This window comes from Henckelia pumila, chromosome 4 (genome assembly GCF_033568475.1).
Source record: "Henckelia pumila isolate YLH828 chromosome 4, ASM3356847v2, whole genome shotgun sequence".
In the NCBI taxonomy this organism is placed as follows: Eukaryota; Viridiplantae; Streptophyta; class Magnoliopsida; order Lamiales; family Gesneriaceae; genus Henckelia; species Henckelia pumila.
In genome coordinates this window covers 9,725,404-9,743,474 of record NC_133123.1, presented here as the reverse complement: position 1 = coordinate 9,743,474, position 18,071 = coordinate 9,725,404, and the positions used below count along the sequence as shown (strand labels likewise).

The following is an 18,071-nucleotide window of genomic DNA, read 5'->3' as shown; positions in this document are numbered from 1 at the left end:
TCATAAAATATTATACAACAATGTCGAACTACCAGTATCTAAACCTAAAATACAATAGAAATCGGAAAATGCCACTCTTGCAAGTGCTGACCCTGTGGCTAAACGTCCGCTCCCACTCGGTTCATCTAACCTAAGACTTGGCTCGTGAAATAGGATGTCCAAGAAAAACAAACTGAGTACGTGAGCGACAAATCACCATGTTACGAAAATATGAGTATACAGCTCTATATGATGCATGGATGTACGTGTACAAGATACCAAGGCTCAAGAAAGATCAAAATGTCAGTCTGGAGGCACCATAGTATGTAGTACTTTGCGATATCACACTAAAAGATAGGGATGGCAATGGGTCGGGTCTAAACCCGGCCCCGCATCAAACCCGGCCTGGCGGGACGGGTCTAGACCCAGCCAAACGGGTCCATATGCGGGTCCGAGACGGGTCCCGGGTTTTCCCGGACCCGCCCCGCCAAAAATATATGTATATATAAATATATATATACATACATTATATTTATAAATATATATGTATAGAAATTTTCAGATGTTCAACCAATGATATTCAACTCGTCCCCGACCACTAAAACCTGGTACCGTGTTTTAGTTTTGCAAAAAATAATAAAAAAAAGCAACTAAAATCCGGTACGAGGTGAGAAAATATTGTTGGGCAGCTGAAAAATCCTATATATATGTATATATATATATAATATCTAATTATATTTTTATATTAAATAATCAATATTTTATTCATAATTTGAGTTTATAATATTTTTGGGTTGAAATGATTTTAATATATCATGATATTTTTAATATGAAAATATATTATTATTATTATAAAATGTCTTTAGTTCTTAATTATTAATTAAATAAAAAATGATACATTTTAACTTGTGAGAATATTTTTTGTCCTAAATATTGTTAATATAAATTTGAAAAATAAATTTAATGATTTTTTATTAATTTTTCAAACTTATTTAAATTTTTTATTTAATAAAATTTAAATTATATAAAATTCGGCGGATCCAACGGGTCACCCAGATTGGACCCGTCGGGTTCACGGGACGGGTCGGACCGGGTCTCGGGTTTGCCCAAACCCTCCACGAACCCGCCCCGTTGTCATTCCTACTAGGAGGTAACGTCACACACACCAATAAAGATCGTGGACAACAAATGTCCCTCACAATCGTAGTCGACGAAATTAAAGCAGCTCCCAATGTCCAATCATCCAATGAGTAGAGGGTTGAGGCGACTCTCACTGATTGGATTATCTCAAAGCATAATTGGTCCAACATGATATGTATGCCGCACAAAAATCGTGACATAATATATGCACATAAAAACATGTCAAGTAAAATGCAACACATAAAATGCATATTCGACCTAGATATCTCGAACAAAAATTACGTACTTCTACAAAAATTGATCTAGAAGCCCTAATCTCGGGTCCTAGACATAAAAACTCATGAAATAATATTACTAATCTGGACGCACCGGAACTATTAAAACAACTTCCCAACATATGTTTGTCGTTTGCCCGCACGCAGATGTTGGAAGCCTATCACCTTCTGTCTAGACTCGCTGCAACTTTGCAACACATTGTTACTACCCAACATCAAATATATGTCTAGAAATGCTCAAATATATATTGAAACCTGATAGAATTTCCTCAATTCTGCCAAAATTATGAGATTTCTACACTTGTTTATAGACTGAGTTCGAAAATTCCAAAATGTACATGTACTGAGGTGAACATCGTTTTGACATTTATCTGGAGATTTTGGACACTTGGATTCGAATGATTTGAACTGGACCTCGGAAGATCCGAACTGCTACATGTGTAATCCAAAACGACATGTCAAGAGGACACGCAACTCCTCGGGTTCAGACGGTCCAAACTCGGTTCTGTTTCCGAACCCTTTGGGCTTCCGAACTATGTTCCGTCCATCAAATCATTTTGATGTTCATTTGATCCGACTTATATAATTAATGATTTTTTAATCATATTTTAGTTAATTATGTAAAACAGAATTCGAGTCACTTCATTTGATTTTATAATGAATATAATGGAGGATGGAAATATAAAAGCATGATAAGGTGGTAACAATATTTATGTTATACCAGAATAAGTGCTAATGTATGATTTTATGTTTATGATATACTAAAACAAGATTTGTTGTATTTGGAATGATGGAGGTGATGTAAAGTTAAGAATTTAAAATTACTAATTAGTACATGAAATGAAACTGATCAAATATCAAATATGAGGTTAGGATGGGAAACAAGTGGTGATAAGCCGCAATAATGGTCAGTGTCAAGGGCGGTCCTGAGAAAAATGTGGCGCGGAACGAAGTTAAAAATAAGATCATCTTTCATTAATAATGTGTGTATATATATATACATATAAATATAATATTAAAAAACATTCACATTAAAAATAATTTTACCCATATTTTCTCAAAATAAAATATTCACCAGCCAATATTATTTAAAAATAACTTTTATTGCATTTTAAAAATAAAGTCGTAATTTTTTGACATTTTTTGATGAAAATTTGTGCAAGAATGGAACTATTTAACTAAATTCATCAAAATATAAATAGTACTAAATAATTAGATCAAATACGAACAAACAATATAAATATATAAAGGTGAGAGATAATAATTTAATGTAATATAAATTAATAAAATAGTGATGCAACAATCCATTAGTAAATGAAAAAAATGAAAAAAATTTTACCTTTTATAAAATTACACAATTTTCATAACCTGCAATCTTAGTAATCAACGTGGTTTAATTGAATAATAAGTAAAAAAAAAACTTGAGGGTATGTCTACCTATGATACAACGGAGGTCTGCGAGAAATTTCCGTGCATATATTAAATTGGTTGGGCCGCATGAGGAAAAAAATATAGAAGTTGAACAGAGTTAGTGAACTATTTAAATCTTTGGAGCAAGATATTTTGTCATAAAAACATATTCATTATTTTTGTATTTTGTTATAACACTATTATTAAATAAATTTATTTGAATATTTATTTAAATACTAATTTTTAAAAAATAGTTGGGGACCCGTATCAAGGTGGGTCCCTGGGCGGTCGGTTGGCCGGCCGGCCCTACCTTAAGGCCCCCTGGTCAGTATAAGAATATGACATTTTATAATATAGTAAAGATAATATATGGTTGTCTAAAAATGTTGGGGAATTAAGAATTTAAACCTCGATTGGTACTTTGTTGGGATCGATTTTGGGAGCTAAACTGCTCAATAAACGGATCTCTTGAAATATTGTAGCAGTTGATCTCCAAAACACTTAGTTTGATTCAGTTGAGGTTGGTCAACTGAACTCTTTCCTTCTTGTGTGTCGATGTCAATTGGCAAACAATGGTATTGTGCGAAAATATGTCAACTGACAGATTGAACTAATTGAATCGATGGATTGTTCGTGAATGTAATAAAATGAAAGTAAAGACACCGATGATTGTTTATGAATGTTTGGAGATTTCAAACATTCCTACGTCTGTACTTCTTACTTCTCGGAAGGATTCACTCAAGAAGACTTTGACCATTATAGTACACTTGCAACATCCCACTTCAAGACTAGGGCTTACACACACTGCCTATCTCAGAACTCCTAGAAACACTCAAGAACACAGTTTACGACTGCTTCTTGTTACAATGAGATTTGCAGCAACTCAACTGATATATCACTGATACAACACTTGGTATTACACAACACTTAACATTGGTGGATCTTCAATACACAAATACGTGTTTGTGTTCTTCGACTCTCAGATGATAGACTTCAAGATACTTGATTTCTCGATTGAGTGGGTAAACTGGATGAGTTCACTTTACCTCTGATGACATGAGTATGTGTACGAGAATTCTTATTCAGTCGGATGCCAAATCTGATCTTCTCGGTGAGTCTTTATACTTGACAGACAACAACTCCTTTGAATTTGAATTAATACCGTTAGTTTGTCCCATTCGCAGGCATTCCCTGACATGCTCGTACACTGATGAGCTCTGTAAATGCGACTTGTTGTTTGTACGGATAAGTCTATCCAAAAGACCTTCGTTGGCTTGCTCGGTCTTTTGATCAGTTGGATTGGGCATCAGTTTAGCTTTGAAAGACTGATCCAGTTGCGTACGCTTGTTTGCCTTTGAGGAAATCATTCAGTTTAGCTCCGTAAACTGAATGCAGATTGCTTGTATGAGGTCAACTACTCGATGCTCCTTGATGACCATTTGAAGGTTTCAATTTAGCTTTTGGTCAAAGTCAACTTAGTTGATGTGGTCAGTTTAGCTTTAGAGCACTTCTGTCCATTCTATGTCTGTATCTGGTCACAATCAATTGAACTGAGATTATTTGCTCAATTTTGTCAATATTAAAACTTTGTAATCCCTATCATAATCCTTAACATACTTCATCGTCAGTGATGAACTAATGATGAAATTATTCCTTGTTTATTTGTTATTCTTCCATCAAGAATAACAATGATAAAGTGAAGTCATGCAAATTTTTTAGGACTTTTTTCGTGCTATATTGAGAATATCAGTCAGGTGTAGTTTACACAAGATATTCATATGAATATCTGAATTGAAAAAAAAATACCGATGAACTTTACGTTGTTTGTTTTTGTGTAAGATGTTTATATATTAACATCTTATATAAAACTACATTAAGAGTAATACTCTGGTGTAGCATAGACCAAGTCATATTTTTGCGATAAGTTGGACTGCATAACGACAATTAAAAGTTGCAAAAGATAGCACACCGCATGAATAGAACAAAGACATATATATACCTCCATCACGGCTTCATTATAAAATCTTCACGAAGTACAAGCAGGTGAACATAAGTTAATGTGATCACCTGGGAAAATTTTCCATTGAGCATTTATTGTGCTCATCAAAATTCAAACATCAACAATTAACAAAACAAGAACCAAATTAAAGAAAACTAAATCATAGAACAAAACAAACTGAAGGTTTTACATACCACAAATAAACCTTTCATACAATACAAAAGATACATGAAATTACAATATGATGGTTCGGGTTATCATGTTGAACAACTTCTCGAATATGGCTAGACTTAATATGTCCGGTCGATAACAGTTAAATTTTTTTTTTTTTTTGTCAAATCTCAAAAACAATAAACGAAATTGATATGCTTCCAAGCTATGTGCATGGGATGAAATTCATCTCATGCCGCAAGTAGCTTGAATTACACAATCCAATAGTTTGAAATTAAAATTGTGAGTGGCAATCTCAAGTTATAGCATACGAGTGACCATGAATATGATAGATCGTCACCAGGAGCTAGGCTGTGAAATTCAGTCATTATATTAGCATGTAATTTTTTATTTACGTTTTAATTAACATCTAGACGTACACGACGGAGCCACTTAATTAAGTAGTATTTAGAAGAACTTCTAAAAAGCACTTCTCAGCTCTTCTTTCGTAAAATTTCAAATAATTTGTGAAAGAAAAGTTGAAAAGTGTTTCCAAGATTTTTTCTCAAACACTATCTTACTTAGCAAAGAAATGGGAGAACTGCGTGTGTTCAATCAAGAAGCCAACTTATGAAATCTTCACTAGATCATTAACCTGCCGATTAGTTGCTTTTTGTATGACCTTCATGTTCTACATTACTTTCTCGTTTTAAAATATATAGACTTGTTTATTTTTTCACACTTGTTTAGAAAAATAGTTGCAAATTAAAACAAATTTACATATAAACTTCATATTTTATACTTATTTAATTCATTCAAAAAATGGTTATTTGTTTTCTAAAACCTAGTTAATATAAGTATATCATTTTAACCAAGAAAATAAATGTGCAGAGGTGAAATATATATATATATATATATATATATATATTATCAGCTGCCCAACAAATGATGTTTACTTCGTGTCTGACCATTAAAATCTGGTGCTGTGTTTTAGTGGTGCGAAAAATCAAAACAAAAATAACTAAAACCCGGCATCGAGTTTTAGTGGTCGGGGATGAAGTGGGCAGAAATTTGTTGGACAATTTAAAACTAATATATATATATATATATATATAGGGCATACGGAAAAAATAAAATAAATAAAATAAAATGATAACAAACACGATATTTAATTTACAACCATATAATATATATATATATATATATTGTAATTTTCCAATGCATTTCCAATTTCCAAGTCAAAGAACACGCATTTCATGGCTGGGAAAGTGTCCAAGAAGAAAAGGTTAGCAGCGTTCTGCACCACCCTTTATGACCTTTACCCCTCACTTTATTGTTCATTTATCTTTCACTATTCACTAGCTAGCTAACTTATAATTAATTCATTATTCATCAATAGCTAGTGTTTCTAAAAAAAAGTAAAGACAAAAGAAAGAGAAGTACATGATTATATATAATAATTTTCATTGCTAATAGATAATGTCATTTTATTTTACATATAAAAAGCAAGATATATTTAACGGAAAAAGGGTATAAATGCCAATGTTCAAATATATATTTTTCAATTGACGTCAATGTAAATGATACAAAGTGAAGTGCAAATATCATTAGTTTTCGTACTTAAAATTGTCCAACCTTTTGAAAATATACACGAATGTAACAATTGCTCACTTTTTTCGTTCCTTCTATTACCGAAGGTAAAGTGAATTGACTCAACGTCTTCGTTCAATTACTAAGGGACTTTGATTTAAGAGCCATATGCTTTAACAAGGTGTGGTCAATAGCTAACCGTTAAAAGCCAACACCAAAATTTAATGTCTCCGTCGCTACTCTGGTTGTTCCCAAAAATTGATGCACCTAACTAGCTAAATTCATGTATTTTTGTTTCATGGAGTAACTATATGTGTCTTGATCGAAAATAGAATGGCTCATCAATAGCTGTGTAGCATTTAATTTAATTTATTCAACGAAATATAAACTTAAGTTGATGTTGGTTAATGAGATTGTATTTAGAAATATAATTGGACCTAACTCAACCCCAAAAATTAGCTCAATGTGGAGGATTGTCCAAGACAATATATTGAACTCACAGAAACTTTGTCCAACTGATGCGGGATATATTTCAACACACCCTACACACGTCTAGGAATGAACATCTGGAGCGTGAAGATATAATTAACGAATGTCCTGACTATAGGCAGCCCAATTATGGGCACTGATATCATGTTAAGAAATGAAGTACTTGGACCTAAACATCGGTCGGATGATGAAAGATTATGTCACTGCACCAGGTGATGCATGGCGGTTGATGGTATATACTTAAACATTTTATATATAAAAAAATATATTGCATGCTTAATTAGTACTCCTTAGATATAATTAAATATCACGTAACTAGCGAATTAAAAGAAAAAGAAAAAGGTGGGAGATATTATACTATATGATTTTTTTGGACATGTACTTATAAAACGTTTTTATAAAATAATTTTTTAAAACTTTTTATACAATGTTTCAAAAATTATTTTAAGAATAAATATGTGTTTAGACAACTATTATATAAAAACATTTTAGCATTTCAAACTAATATTGTTCATCTTTGCATTCTATAAATCAATATAATTCTAAAAACATATAAAAACACATCTCAAGTATTCTTTAAAAACTATACTTAGAAAACACTTTGTTTAAAAAAAATTCAAAAAAATTTTACAAAAAAATTATCCAAACACATATTTTAATTTTTTATCACTTATTATAAAACACTAAAAACGTTTTCAAAGCACGTGTCTAAACGGAGCCTGTATATTATTTCAACCTTGAGGTCTAAATTTGTAAATTTTAAATGTAGAAGGACCAGGATGCAAAGAAAAAGAACTAGTCACATGACGCTCATATATCATTTCTAAAGATATTATGCAAACCTTCTTCCATCAAGCCATGTGGTTTTGAGAGACTCCCATACTCCAAAATTCCTTCCCACTAATAAATTTATATATATATATATATATCTCCAATCATTAATTCCAAATTAAATTTCATTCTCATAACATTTTACCATCTTGTACGTTATCAGCTTCTTATAATAAATTGTTCGAATCGGTGGTCCACTCGGTTCATGGATATTGATCTCTGGTTTACAATCCGGGATTGGATTATCTTGGTCACAGTTTCATGGCAAGAACCAGCTGCGCCAAGAATCTTTGGCTAATTGTTTTGATGCTACTAATTTTGATCACTACTTTTCCAGTTCTATTGGAGTCCACGGCTTCGATTTCGAAGGGAAGAATTCTCCGGCAATATTATTCTGCAGCAACAGGCAGTGAATCCCCCTCCACGATGAGGCTGCATCCAATGAAAACCAATGCTGTTCGTCGTAGAAAAGATGAGAAAGAGCCCGTTGGGTATGCGGATCGAGGATTCCATGCTGCTGCACACGAAGTCCCCAGTGGCCCCAATCCCGAGTCGAATTGATATAGATATGTATATAATCGGTGAGTATGGCTTTTCTATAGTACTATAAATATATATTGTTAGATGTTCGAAAATTCAATGCATAAGCACATACAGCGCCGAGGTAGCGAAAAGATGTCGGATTTGTATTCGATCGGTATATGTCATCGGCCGGCGAGAATTGTGGCAGAAAAAATGCGGACTTGGAAATTAAAGGGCTAAAACCAGATCTGTACGTGTCTCATGTAATGTGTCTCGTATTTACATAGAATAGAGTAGTGTTAGATTGGTGAAAATTGTCTTATCAACAAGACCACTCAAACGCGCGAGGCTATATATATACAAGTCCATTATGAAAAACCGAAACTCTATAAATTTTTTGTGGAGTTGATTTGGGGATATATCATACCAACTATAATGCATCGGGGCCGCGAGATGATTTCATCATGAGTGTTAATTTTTGCAATCAAGCGATCGATAATGTGGCCAAGCTGGGAAATGGGTACGTATCAGCCACAAGATTGCTAACAGCAGAAGATCATGTTGCATGTCGCTAGTATTATATATATTCATTTATCGATCTTTTCATGATATTATAAATATAATCTCCTTCAATATATATATATGCATGCTCCCAACTATTTGTTTTTAATTAGTCTTGTGATGGCATACATAAATGAAGCTAAGTAATTATCTGCAGCCATGTTATGCGGGTTTTAATTTCATGGAAACAGAGTAATAAATAAAGATTAATGAACACAAAATCTGGTAGAAGAGAAGAGAAAAAATAAAAAATCAAGCCAGCTAGCTAGCTAGTTAGGGACATTTAATCGATACAACCAACACATGAAATATATATATATATATATATATATATATATATATATACGTACAATTGATGAATGTCATGTGAAGTGTGATTGGTCTCCGCCTGGCAAAATTATAATTGAGCGATGGCAGTGATTCAGAGAGCTCCAAAAGGTGAAAGGTCAATTCATTAATTGTTTGGAGTCTTGCGTTTGTCGTGTAAACGTACGTACGCACACATGGGGACCTGAAGGTAGGGGCCGAGGGGAAGGGTTGCATGTGTTGATCATACTAGCTGGCACTGATTTTTATATTAACACTATAACAATATTAATAATACACGGTATAAAATTTATACAAAAAAATTATATTTTTGATTATCTATTTTTTTTTTTTATCATTTTGCAATTTTAGTTTTTTGTATTTTAGTTTTTATTTTTGATAATTTTATTTATTTATTTTATTATAGACCGAGAAACTGTTGATTTGATATTATACATGTCGGTGTTACTGTTATATCAGCACTACATTGATTTCGTGTTGTTATCAAATCGAAGAAAATATTAAATTTAAAACAAAAAAACACATATAGCAAACGAAAACTGAAGTATTCATGAAGTCAGAGAGGAAAATAACTTAAGAATGAGTTGTGTAAAAACTTTTAGACACAAATCAAATCTAAAGTAACTCATTGGTGTAGAGTTTTTCTCTAGTTCCTTGTTGAAGAAAGGAAAGGTATTTTAGGAGGAGGCTGACTAAAGAATTTAAACACTTAAAAAAAAAAATCATCACTCACACCTGCATCACCAACATGATCTCCCAAAAGAGGAAAGTTTTGTGTTCGAACTTTGATGACAGTGAAAACAACACAACCCTTGCAAATAATCACTAATTAATCTTTCATGAAAGATATATAAAACAAATAAAAAAAACATAATTTGTGATGTCATAAACACTTAAATAATCATAAATCATCATATTGATCAGTCTAAAATAATATATAATCAATGACATATATGCGCATGTGTTTAATTTATAATATATATATATATATGTGTGCATATATATTATATGGATATATATGAATATGGTACGTAGTGTTTTAATTAATTAATAAAAATAGTGAACGAATGAATTAAGGTGGTGGTGGTGGTGCAGGCTCCTTAGGGAAAGTGACAGTAACAGTCCCAACGGAATACTGAACTTGCATTTGATTCATAGCAGCTTGGGGCACATTCAAGGGACAAATATAATCCGACGTAATACGTTGCGACGTTCATTCGGAGGAAGGCACTTCTCTCCGCACAGCTATGTGCAAACTATTCTTGCCCATGATTTTTACAGGTGCGCTGACTTTGTTCAATAGCCCTGTATTCGGAACGCTCAGTTTGAATGTATGAGAATTCGAGGTCTCCTCGGGGACAATTCTCGAATCTCCCATCCTATTATATATATATATTTCTCGACTTTAATTTGATCTTAAATAATTATGTGTTTAGAAGTTCTATATATAGAGAGAGAAGGCGGGTGAACGTGTGAAATATTAATGTTTGAAGATTTATTTTGTCGTAGATCTTGAATATATATATGAGATTAATTAGTAAATCAATTTTCGAGATAATATATTTGACACGTCCATATATATGACAATCGGATTGATCCCTCGATATATATACTTTTTTTCATTTCATGAGGCGTGAGAGAGATATTTCGATATAGATATAATTCATATAAATGTGGATCGAAGTCAAATTCTTTCATGACATCGATTTAATGCAATATTTGATACAAATTCTCATTTTTTTTTATCAAATTAATGAATACTTTGTGAGCTTTATCGGCATGCTCTTCTTCATTCTCGTTTTGTGATTGTTTCGAAAATAGGATATCGTTTTGTGATTTTTTCGTGCTAAGAACACTTCAATTTTGCCTTTAATGTTGATTAGGTTCCCACGTACTATTATTGACGAATTAATTAACTATTTTTTTAGCATACACATATATACTCTCATTATATATATTAGTAATCGTAAACGTGTTTATGTAAAATGTTTTTTTTAAATAAAAAAAAATGAGAACAATTTTGACAAGGGTTTTTTGTAAATAAATAAATAAATTGTATAAACGTGATAATTTCGTAAATAAATAGTTATCAATGGAAAAAATAAAATGACATTTTGGTAATTAAATATATACTAAATAATAAAATAAAGAGGAGTTACGTTGATCATATCAACATACTAACCCCTCAACTTTAATAAAATAATAGAATAGATATATATGTAATAATTATCAATTTGGTCCCTCGTTTTAGGCTTCGTTTTCGATTTGATCCCCTATTTTTCGATCGACCCGATCAACTTGGTCCTCCATTTTTGTAATGTTTCCACAATTGATCCTTCCGTCCAAGTTAGTGTCAAAACGAACGGAATTAACATGCTTAAACCGTTACATTCTTCAATTCTCACTTCTTCGACCGGTCAATGTATTTCATTCTTCCCCAACCCTCTAAACCCTAGCTTTCCTATAGAATCAAATTCCTCTTTAATAGCTCCAGAATTTGGCCTCCTTACATTTACGCATTGTTCTCCAAATTTTATTTAAACCTAATCTACTTCCTCCAAAAGATTGTGTGAGTCGAACATGATGCAAGATTTTACTTTGTTTATTTATTTCGTGGTATTTATTTTCTTGGTTCTGAATCTTTTTTTTTTTGCATTTTTTCTCTGTTAATATTGTTTCGTGTTGTAATTCAGCGGTTTTCTTTATCTCCAAAACTTGTTCATCTTATTCCACTTATCCAATTGATGCGCCTGAAAATTAGAGACATTGGCTTATCAATTAGCCTTACCCCCTAACTAGTCCCGAATTCACCTAGTCTTTCATGTATCATAGTTAAGGAGATACATACATGATCCAAGTCATGTACTAGAAATGTGAGAAATAGTTCAAGAAAATTTGAAGGAGGACTTGCAACATGAGGAAGTTCTCATCCGCATAGTGGATATCATGGATCGAATATTGAGGCGAAGATCCATCTCATATGTCAAAGTTCAGTGGTTCAACCATACAGTACGAAAAGTTACATGAGAATTAAAAGAAGAGATGCAAAAAAGATACTCTTACCTCTTCAAATCATTAGAGGAGCCAAGTTTCGAGGACGAAACTTTTTATAAGGAGAGAGAGATGTGAGAATTCAAAATTTCAGTAGGCTAAACTTGAGGTAGACTGAAATTTGGAAGACTAAACTTGAGGTAGACTGAAATCGAGATAAACTGAACCGGGGTGAACTGAGTTGACCAGTTGACCAAGATCAGTCCAGTAGCTAGACTGAAATCCAGCTGCTCCAAAATCGTAACTGATGCATTAACTCATAATCATGTCAAATAATGACATTTAATGGGGAGCCTAAAAGTCAGATTTTCCCTATAAATACTACACAGATTTCTGAGATCTATTACACGAAATTCTGAGCAATACACCTATAGAGTGAGTGAGGAAATTTAATTTAGCAGAAACAGTCAGTGGAACAGACAATTTAGCAATCAGTTGAGCAAGTACGACCCTTCAATAACAACTGAAATTCAATTTACTGTAAGTTGGTGTTTTTTTAAAGTGATAAAACTATGCTTTGTTTGATTCCAGCATGTAAATATACGATTTGTTTCATGAATATGCACTTTGGGATCTGGTGTACCAAAACTTGTGAACTAATGGTAGAAATATATATCTGTCATTATGTATCTCTGAATCTCTGGTCTTACCCTTTAGTGGAATACCATATAATTGACGGACATCAGTTAACCACAAACTTTGCAAGCAACTTGGTAACACTCTCTGAAGTTTATGTTTTTTTCCTGAAATTCTTGAATAATACGTCTCTGTACTATGTTATATTATGTATATGTATGTGCATGTAAAAAAATCCTGTTAAAATGAATTTAAACAAATGCTGGGAATTTCTCCTATTTATTGAGTGACACCCATATCATTCATGACTCACCCACCCGAACCACCCATCTCAGATAAAAACGAGGAAGAGATGGAAGATGACGAGCAGAACCAGTTCTGGAGTTGGTAAAGAAGACCAACAAACTGTTGATGCTTAATTTCTGTTTAGTTTCTGTTTTCATTTAGTTGTAATAAGCCGCTGCGTGTTAAGTTTTGTTGTTTTCAGTTAAGAATTGTAAATACTATTACATTTAAAGTTATACAAGACAATGTATTTCAGTTTCGTGAATAATACACTTATTTTTGAAATTTCTGAAAATCCAAGTCTTGTTGTTTAACGTGAAAACATTAAATAACGCCGATTTCAATTAGGACCAATTTTGAGACGTGACATGCTAAATTTCAGAAGATGGAAAAATTACAAAATGATCGATTATATTTTTTTATTTTTCTTGTTTTAATTTTTATTTAAGGTTAATTTTATATATCGTCGTCCAAAACGATTCATCATGATCAACATACATATCCCAAAATAGGAAAGTTCGGTGTTCGATTTCCAATCATAATGAAAAATAAACCCTGCACCCCATGCAAGGGTTACTGAGGCTTCAGGATCGTTTCTGGTTCCCTCAACATCAGTCTCACTTGTGTGTGTTTCGATCTACAACAAATTGAGATGATTCAGTTTTTTAAAAAAGAAAAATAAATATAACCACACAATGATAACAGAAAGAAGCTAAGAGATTGTGCAAAACATGATAATATGCACGGGGAAAATATTAAACCATTGAAACGAGTAGAGCAACCGGAAAAATATTAAACCATTGAATTGAGTGGAGCAGACAAGGTGTGCCTGGGGAAACCATATACCTGAGTGCTCTCGGTTTGCTGCAAGGAGTTTTTTGCTTCCTCCTTCTTGGCTCGCTCGGATCGATCACCTGGTTTAGCTTGATATTTGGACCGCACCTTTGGCGACAGAAGTACGTTCCAAAGGCACAACACCCTCCACGCCATGTTCTGTGAACTGCAAAGAATAATTTTAGTTAGTTTCCAATGCTGCTTCTATGCAGTTGTAGATACCAGTAACTTAGTCGAAAAAGTCGTACTCCAGAAAATCCCTCCAAATCTTGCCGAGCCGAAAACCTCAAACCTTTCCAGCAATGGACCTGCACCAGGATATGTAACAGTGGAAGGAAGTTCATGATAGAATGGAAGATTAACATGCATGAGCAAGAAAAAGAAATCAAAGCAATATTTCATAAAACCTCTTGGCATTAAGCAGAGACAAAATCTAGTAATCAACTATCCATCATTGGGAACTCTTGATATTCTTTTATTTCTTTGACATCTTCCTTCTTTCAGAAGTTTGGGTTGTAAATAAATATGACAATTACGATGAACTTGCATATGAATAGCTTACTCTATCTTACTAGGGAAGAACTTTTGAAATCATCTTATTTTATTTTTAATTTACCTTTAAAAATCAACATAAATTCTTTTTAAACAAAAGTCATTGAAACCAATTTTCAGTAACATATATATACTTCTTTTTGCACTTGTCCAAGCACAAGCACATTATTATGTTCTAGTTTTCTAGACATCAATTTCATGACACCAAAAATCAACAATGGTGTGATATTTGCTCAATCAGCATAGTGTTTTCTTAGATGTCATCCTACTCTATCATTTTTGTTTAAAACTCAAATCAAGGAAAAGCCATTGTTCCAGGGTTGGTACTAAGCATGAACACCAAAATATAATATATGAGAATCAAAATCAAGAAAGAATTCAATGGAAAGAAAAGTAAAACTGACTCGATTATTTTTGTGATGATATTCTGCTTCAATCCCCGCTGATTCATCCATCTGTTATTTAAGCAACAATAAAAATTTGCTTTAGGTAGCTGATTTCAACTACTAACATCTGTATTTGACATATATTATAGTCAAACCAACACAAAATTAAATAAAAAGGTACACATCAGATTTTAAAAAGGCAGCACAAGCTCAAATCATCAGCCAAAACTTTCCAGAAATCCATGATGTCAGGAGTCCGAACTCGTAGAGGATCTGTCAAAGCATTCTGAAGAAACAAACGACGGGATTGTAAGGGTAAACCAATATCCTGATTCTAATGCATAAACTTCTACTTAAAAAGAGAAATACTGAAGATAAAATATGATTCTTCTTCCAATAAATATAAAATTTCATCCAATTACATGCAGGAGATTTTTCCTTGTTCTTTAAGTTTGGAATATGAAATACATTATCATATACTTAAGGTGTAAGAGACATTCAAATGCAGCATCTGCAGTAACAGAAAAAAAATTATAAGTAGTCATCGGAGTGCATGTCCCTCTGGCAACAGCGCCAGAAAAACAATGTGACAAACAGCTCAGAATCTAGCATAACCAGGTAAAATAATTGCTTATTTCTCAGGAAAAAGAAATCACCTTGTAGACTGATTTGCTTAATTCATGAAACTGTAACACTTAAAACCATACAGAGAATTACATGAGCTAAGTAACAGTGAAGAACATTTTGCCCAAATGGGCCAGAGAAAATGTCCCAAGACTGCAATAACATCAGAAAATATGAGAGAGGGAGATCAAGAATCTAGATAGCAAGGCACAACAGTTGAGCTAAAACAAGGGAAATTGTCAGCCATGCCTTTAAGGCTATGTAGCATGGGTACTGCTGGAAATGTTTTTTTTGGAGCATTGGGTATGCGTGTGGAGACGCTTGTCGTATCATCGTGCTGGAATTTTTTTTTTGGAGCATTGGGTATGCGTCTGGAGATGCTTGTCGTATCAGCGTTTCGGATACGGCTTGGGTATGGCTCGGGTACTGCTGAAAAAAATTATTATTTCGCTTTCCTTTTTCTTCTTACACACATATATTTCAAAAGATAGAAATTATTATTTTATTTTCCTTTTTTTTTCTTTTTAATATTGAAGGCTAATTTTATATATAAACACTTAAAAAATTGTCATCAAACCCTCAAGAATCTTGTCGTGATTACAACGATAATTTTAAACTAAAAAAACAAGTGTCTTAACACATTAATGGAACACCTAAGAATTTCAATCCAACATAAAAGGATCCAAAATACGCCTGAATTAAGTTGCTCAAAACAAACACCCTTCAAACCAAAAAAACAAGTGTCTAAGACATTAATGGAACATCTTAGAATTTCAATACAACATAAAAGGATCCAAAAAACGCCTGAATTAAGTTGCTCAAAACAACCACCCTTCAAACAGTACAGTAGTAAATTAATTAATGCAAATAAGCATGAGATCACTGTTGTCGGACTTCGGCTTTCTTTTTCTGCCAGAGCCTATCAAGAGCACTGTCAGCATCACCCTACAAAATAGTATTTCCAACTCCAGTTAACACACTACAATATGAACACTACATTCTGATACTCAAATTCTCTAATGTACAAAATTAGTGCCATGTATCTATAATGTGTAAAAAGCTCTTCTGTAGGAAACAAAAAAATCTAGTAACAAAAGGCATCATGTGCTCATTTAACTTGCAAGACTCCAATGATAAAAGAAAACATCACAAAGCCTTGCCTGAGCCCGGACAAATCCACATAGTGCAAAGGTAGAGCTTTGCCCAGTGTATCGACCATTCTCATCCAAATGCCCCACATTGATCTGAACAGACGCATGATCCTTAGAAGTGATGAGCCTATTCGTAGCAGAGCTGAATCACCCAAAGAAAACTTATATTAAAACTGCACCATGTGACCAAGATTGAAACCAATTCACATTTCATCGTGTGAATATATAAACATTAAAAAAAAAAAAAAAAAAGCATACCACTTTCTGGGGATATACAGATCCATGTTTTGTCCCTCTTCGTTCTGCATCTTGGCTGGCCTTTGTAGCACACAAATATCCCACACAGCTCAAAGCACCTGCATTTGCACAACACAATGAGTAACTCTAAATAAAGGATACATCACTAAAAAAATTAAGTATAAATAAATGTTATATATTTCAGCTAAACAGACTGATCATGATTTCACTGAACATTACTAACACCAAAAGAAAAGCAAATTTCGAGCTAAGAAATTCATTAAAATGTGAAGCTGGGTTTTGATCTTAAATAATCCTGCCAATTCATAGAAGCATAATTCCCAATCACGGATCAAAGACCGAAGATAAAAATCATTGAAGGTATAAAAAAAACATTAAAAAGACGATCAGTACAAGAATATAATATCCAAAAAAATAGACCCACAAAATCGAAATAGAAAGAAAAGAGCCAGAACGCTACCGCGAAAACAAAGCTGCAGAGGGAATGGGATAGCAAAAACCCTAGGCTTTGCGTTTTATGTACACAGATGGGCTTCCAAAAGAAAACTTTAATGGGCCTTATATCAATTCATTAATATGTCATTGAATAATTTTGTTGTATCATAATCATAAGTTTGTAGTGATAAGGATTTAACACAATTACAAATTTCAATAAACATTAACCATAAGTTTGTAGTGATAAGGAATTAACACAATTACAAATTACAATAAACATTAACAAGAAGAAAAAGCCCGCAGGAGACACACGTGCTCAGTCAAGCAGAAACACGTTGCGTATTCAGGAGCCCACGCATCACCAAGATGACGACGACAACGACGGGGGCGACGACGACGATACACAGGAGCCGTCGGATTGGTCACAATTGCTTCGTTGATAGACTACTCTATCGAACTTCAAATAATTTGTTAGTATTGTTATGAAAATTTGAATTATATGTCAAATTCTTCTATTATTAATTACTAGTTATGAAAATTTGAATTATATGTCAAATTCTTCTATTATTAATTACTAGCGCTAGTAATTACTAGCCAAAGAAGCACACGTATTGCGTGTATATAAAATTATATTTTTTTAAATTGA

The 18,071-nt window shown here is 33.0% G+C and overlaps 1 protein-coding gene across 1 annotated transcript; it reads right to left on the bottom strand.

The window, feature by feature from the left end:
* Positions 1-16,254: 16,254 nt before the first annotated feature.
* On the bottom strand, positions 16,255-17,564 carry LOC140866271 (small ribosomal subunit protein eS21-like). The gene is made up of 4 exons (XM_073271233.1): positions 17,451-17,564; positions 16,991-17,088; positions 16,742-16,874; positions 16,255-16,526 (listed from the first exon to the last, which is right to left on the bottom strand). The coding sequence occupies exons 2-4, from the start codon at positions 17,038-17,040 to the stop codon at positions 16,461-16,463; spliced, it is 249 nt and encodes an 82-aa protein (XP_073127334.1). The 5' UTR covers positions 17,041-17,088; positions 17,451-17,564; the 3' UTR covers positions 16,255-16,460.
* Positions 17,565-18,071: the final 507 nt, after the last annotated feature.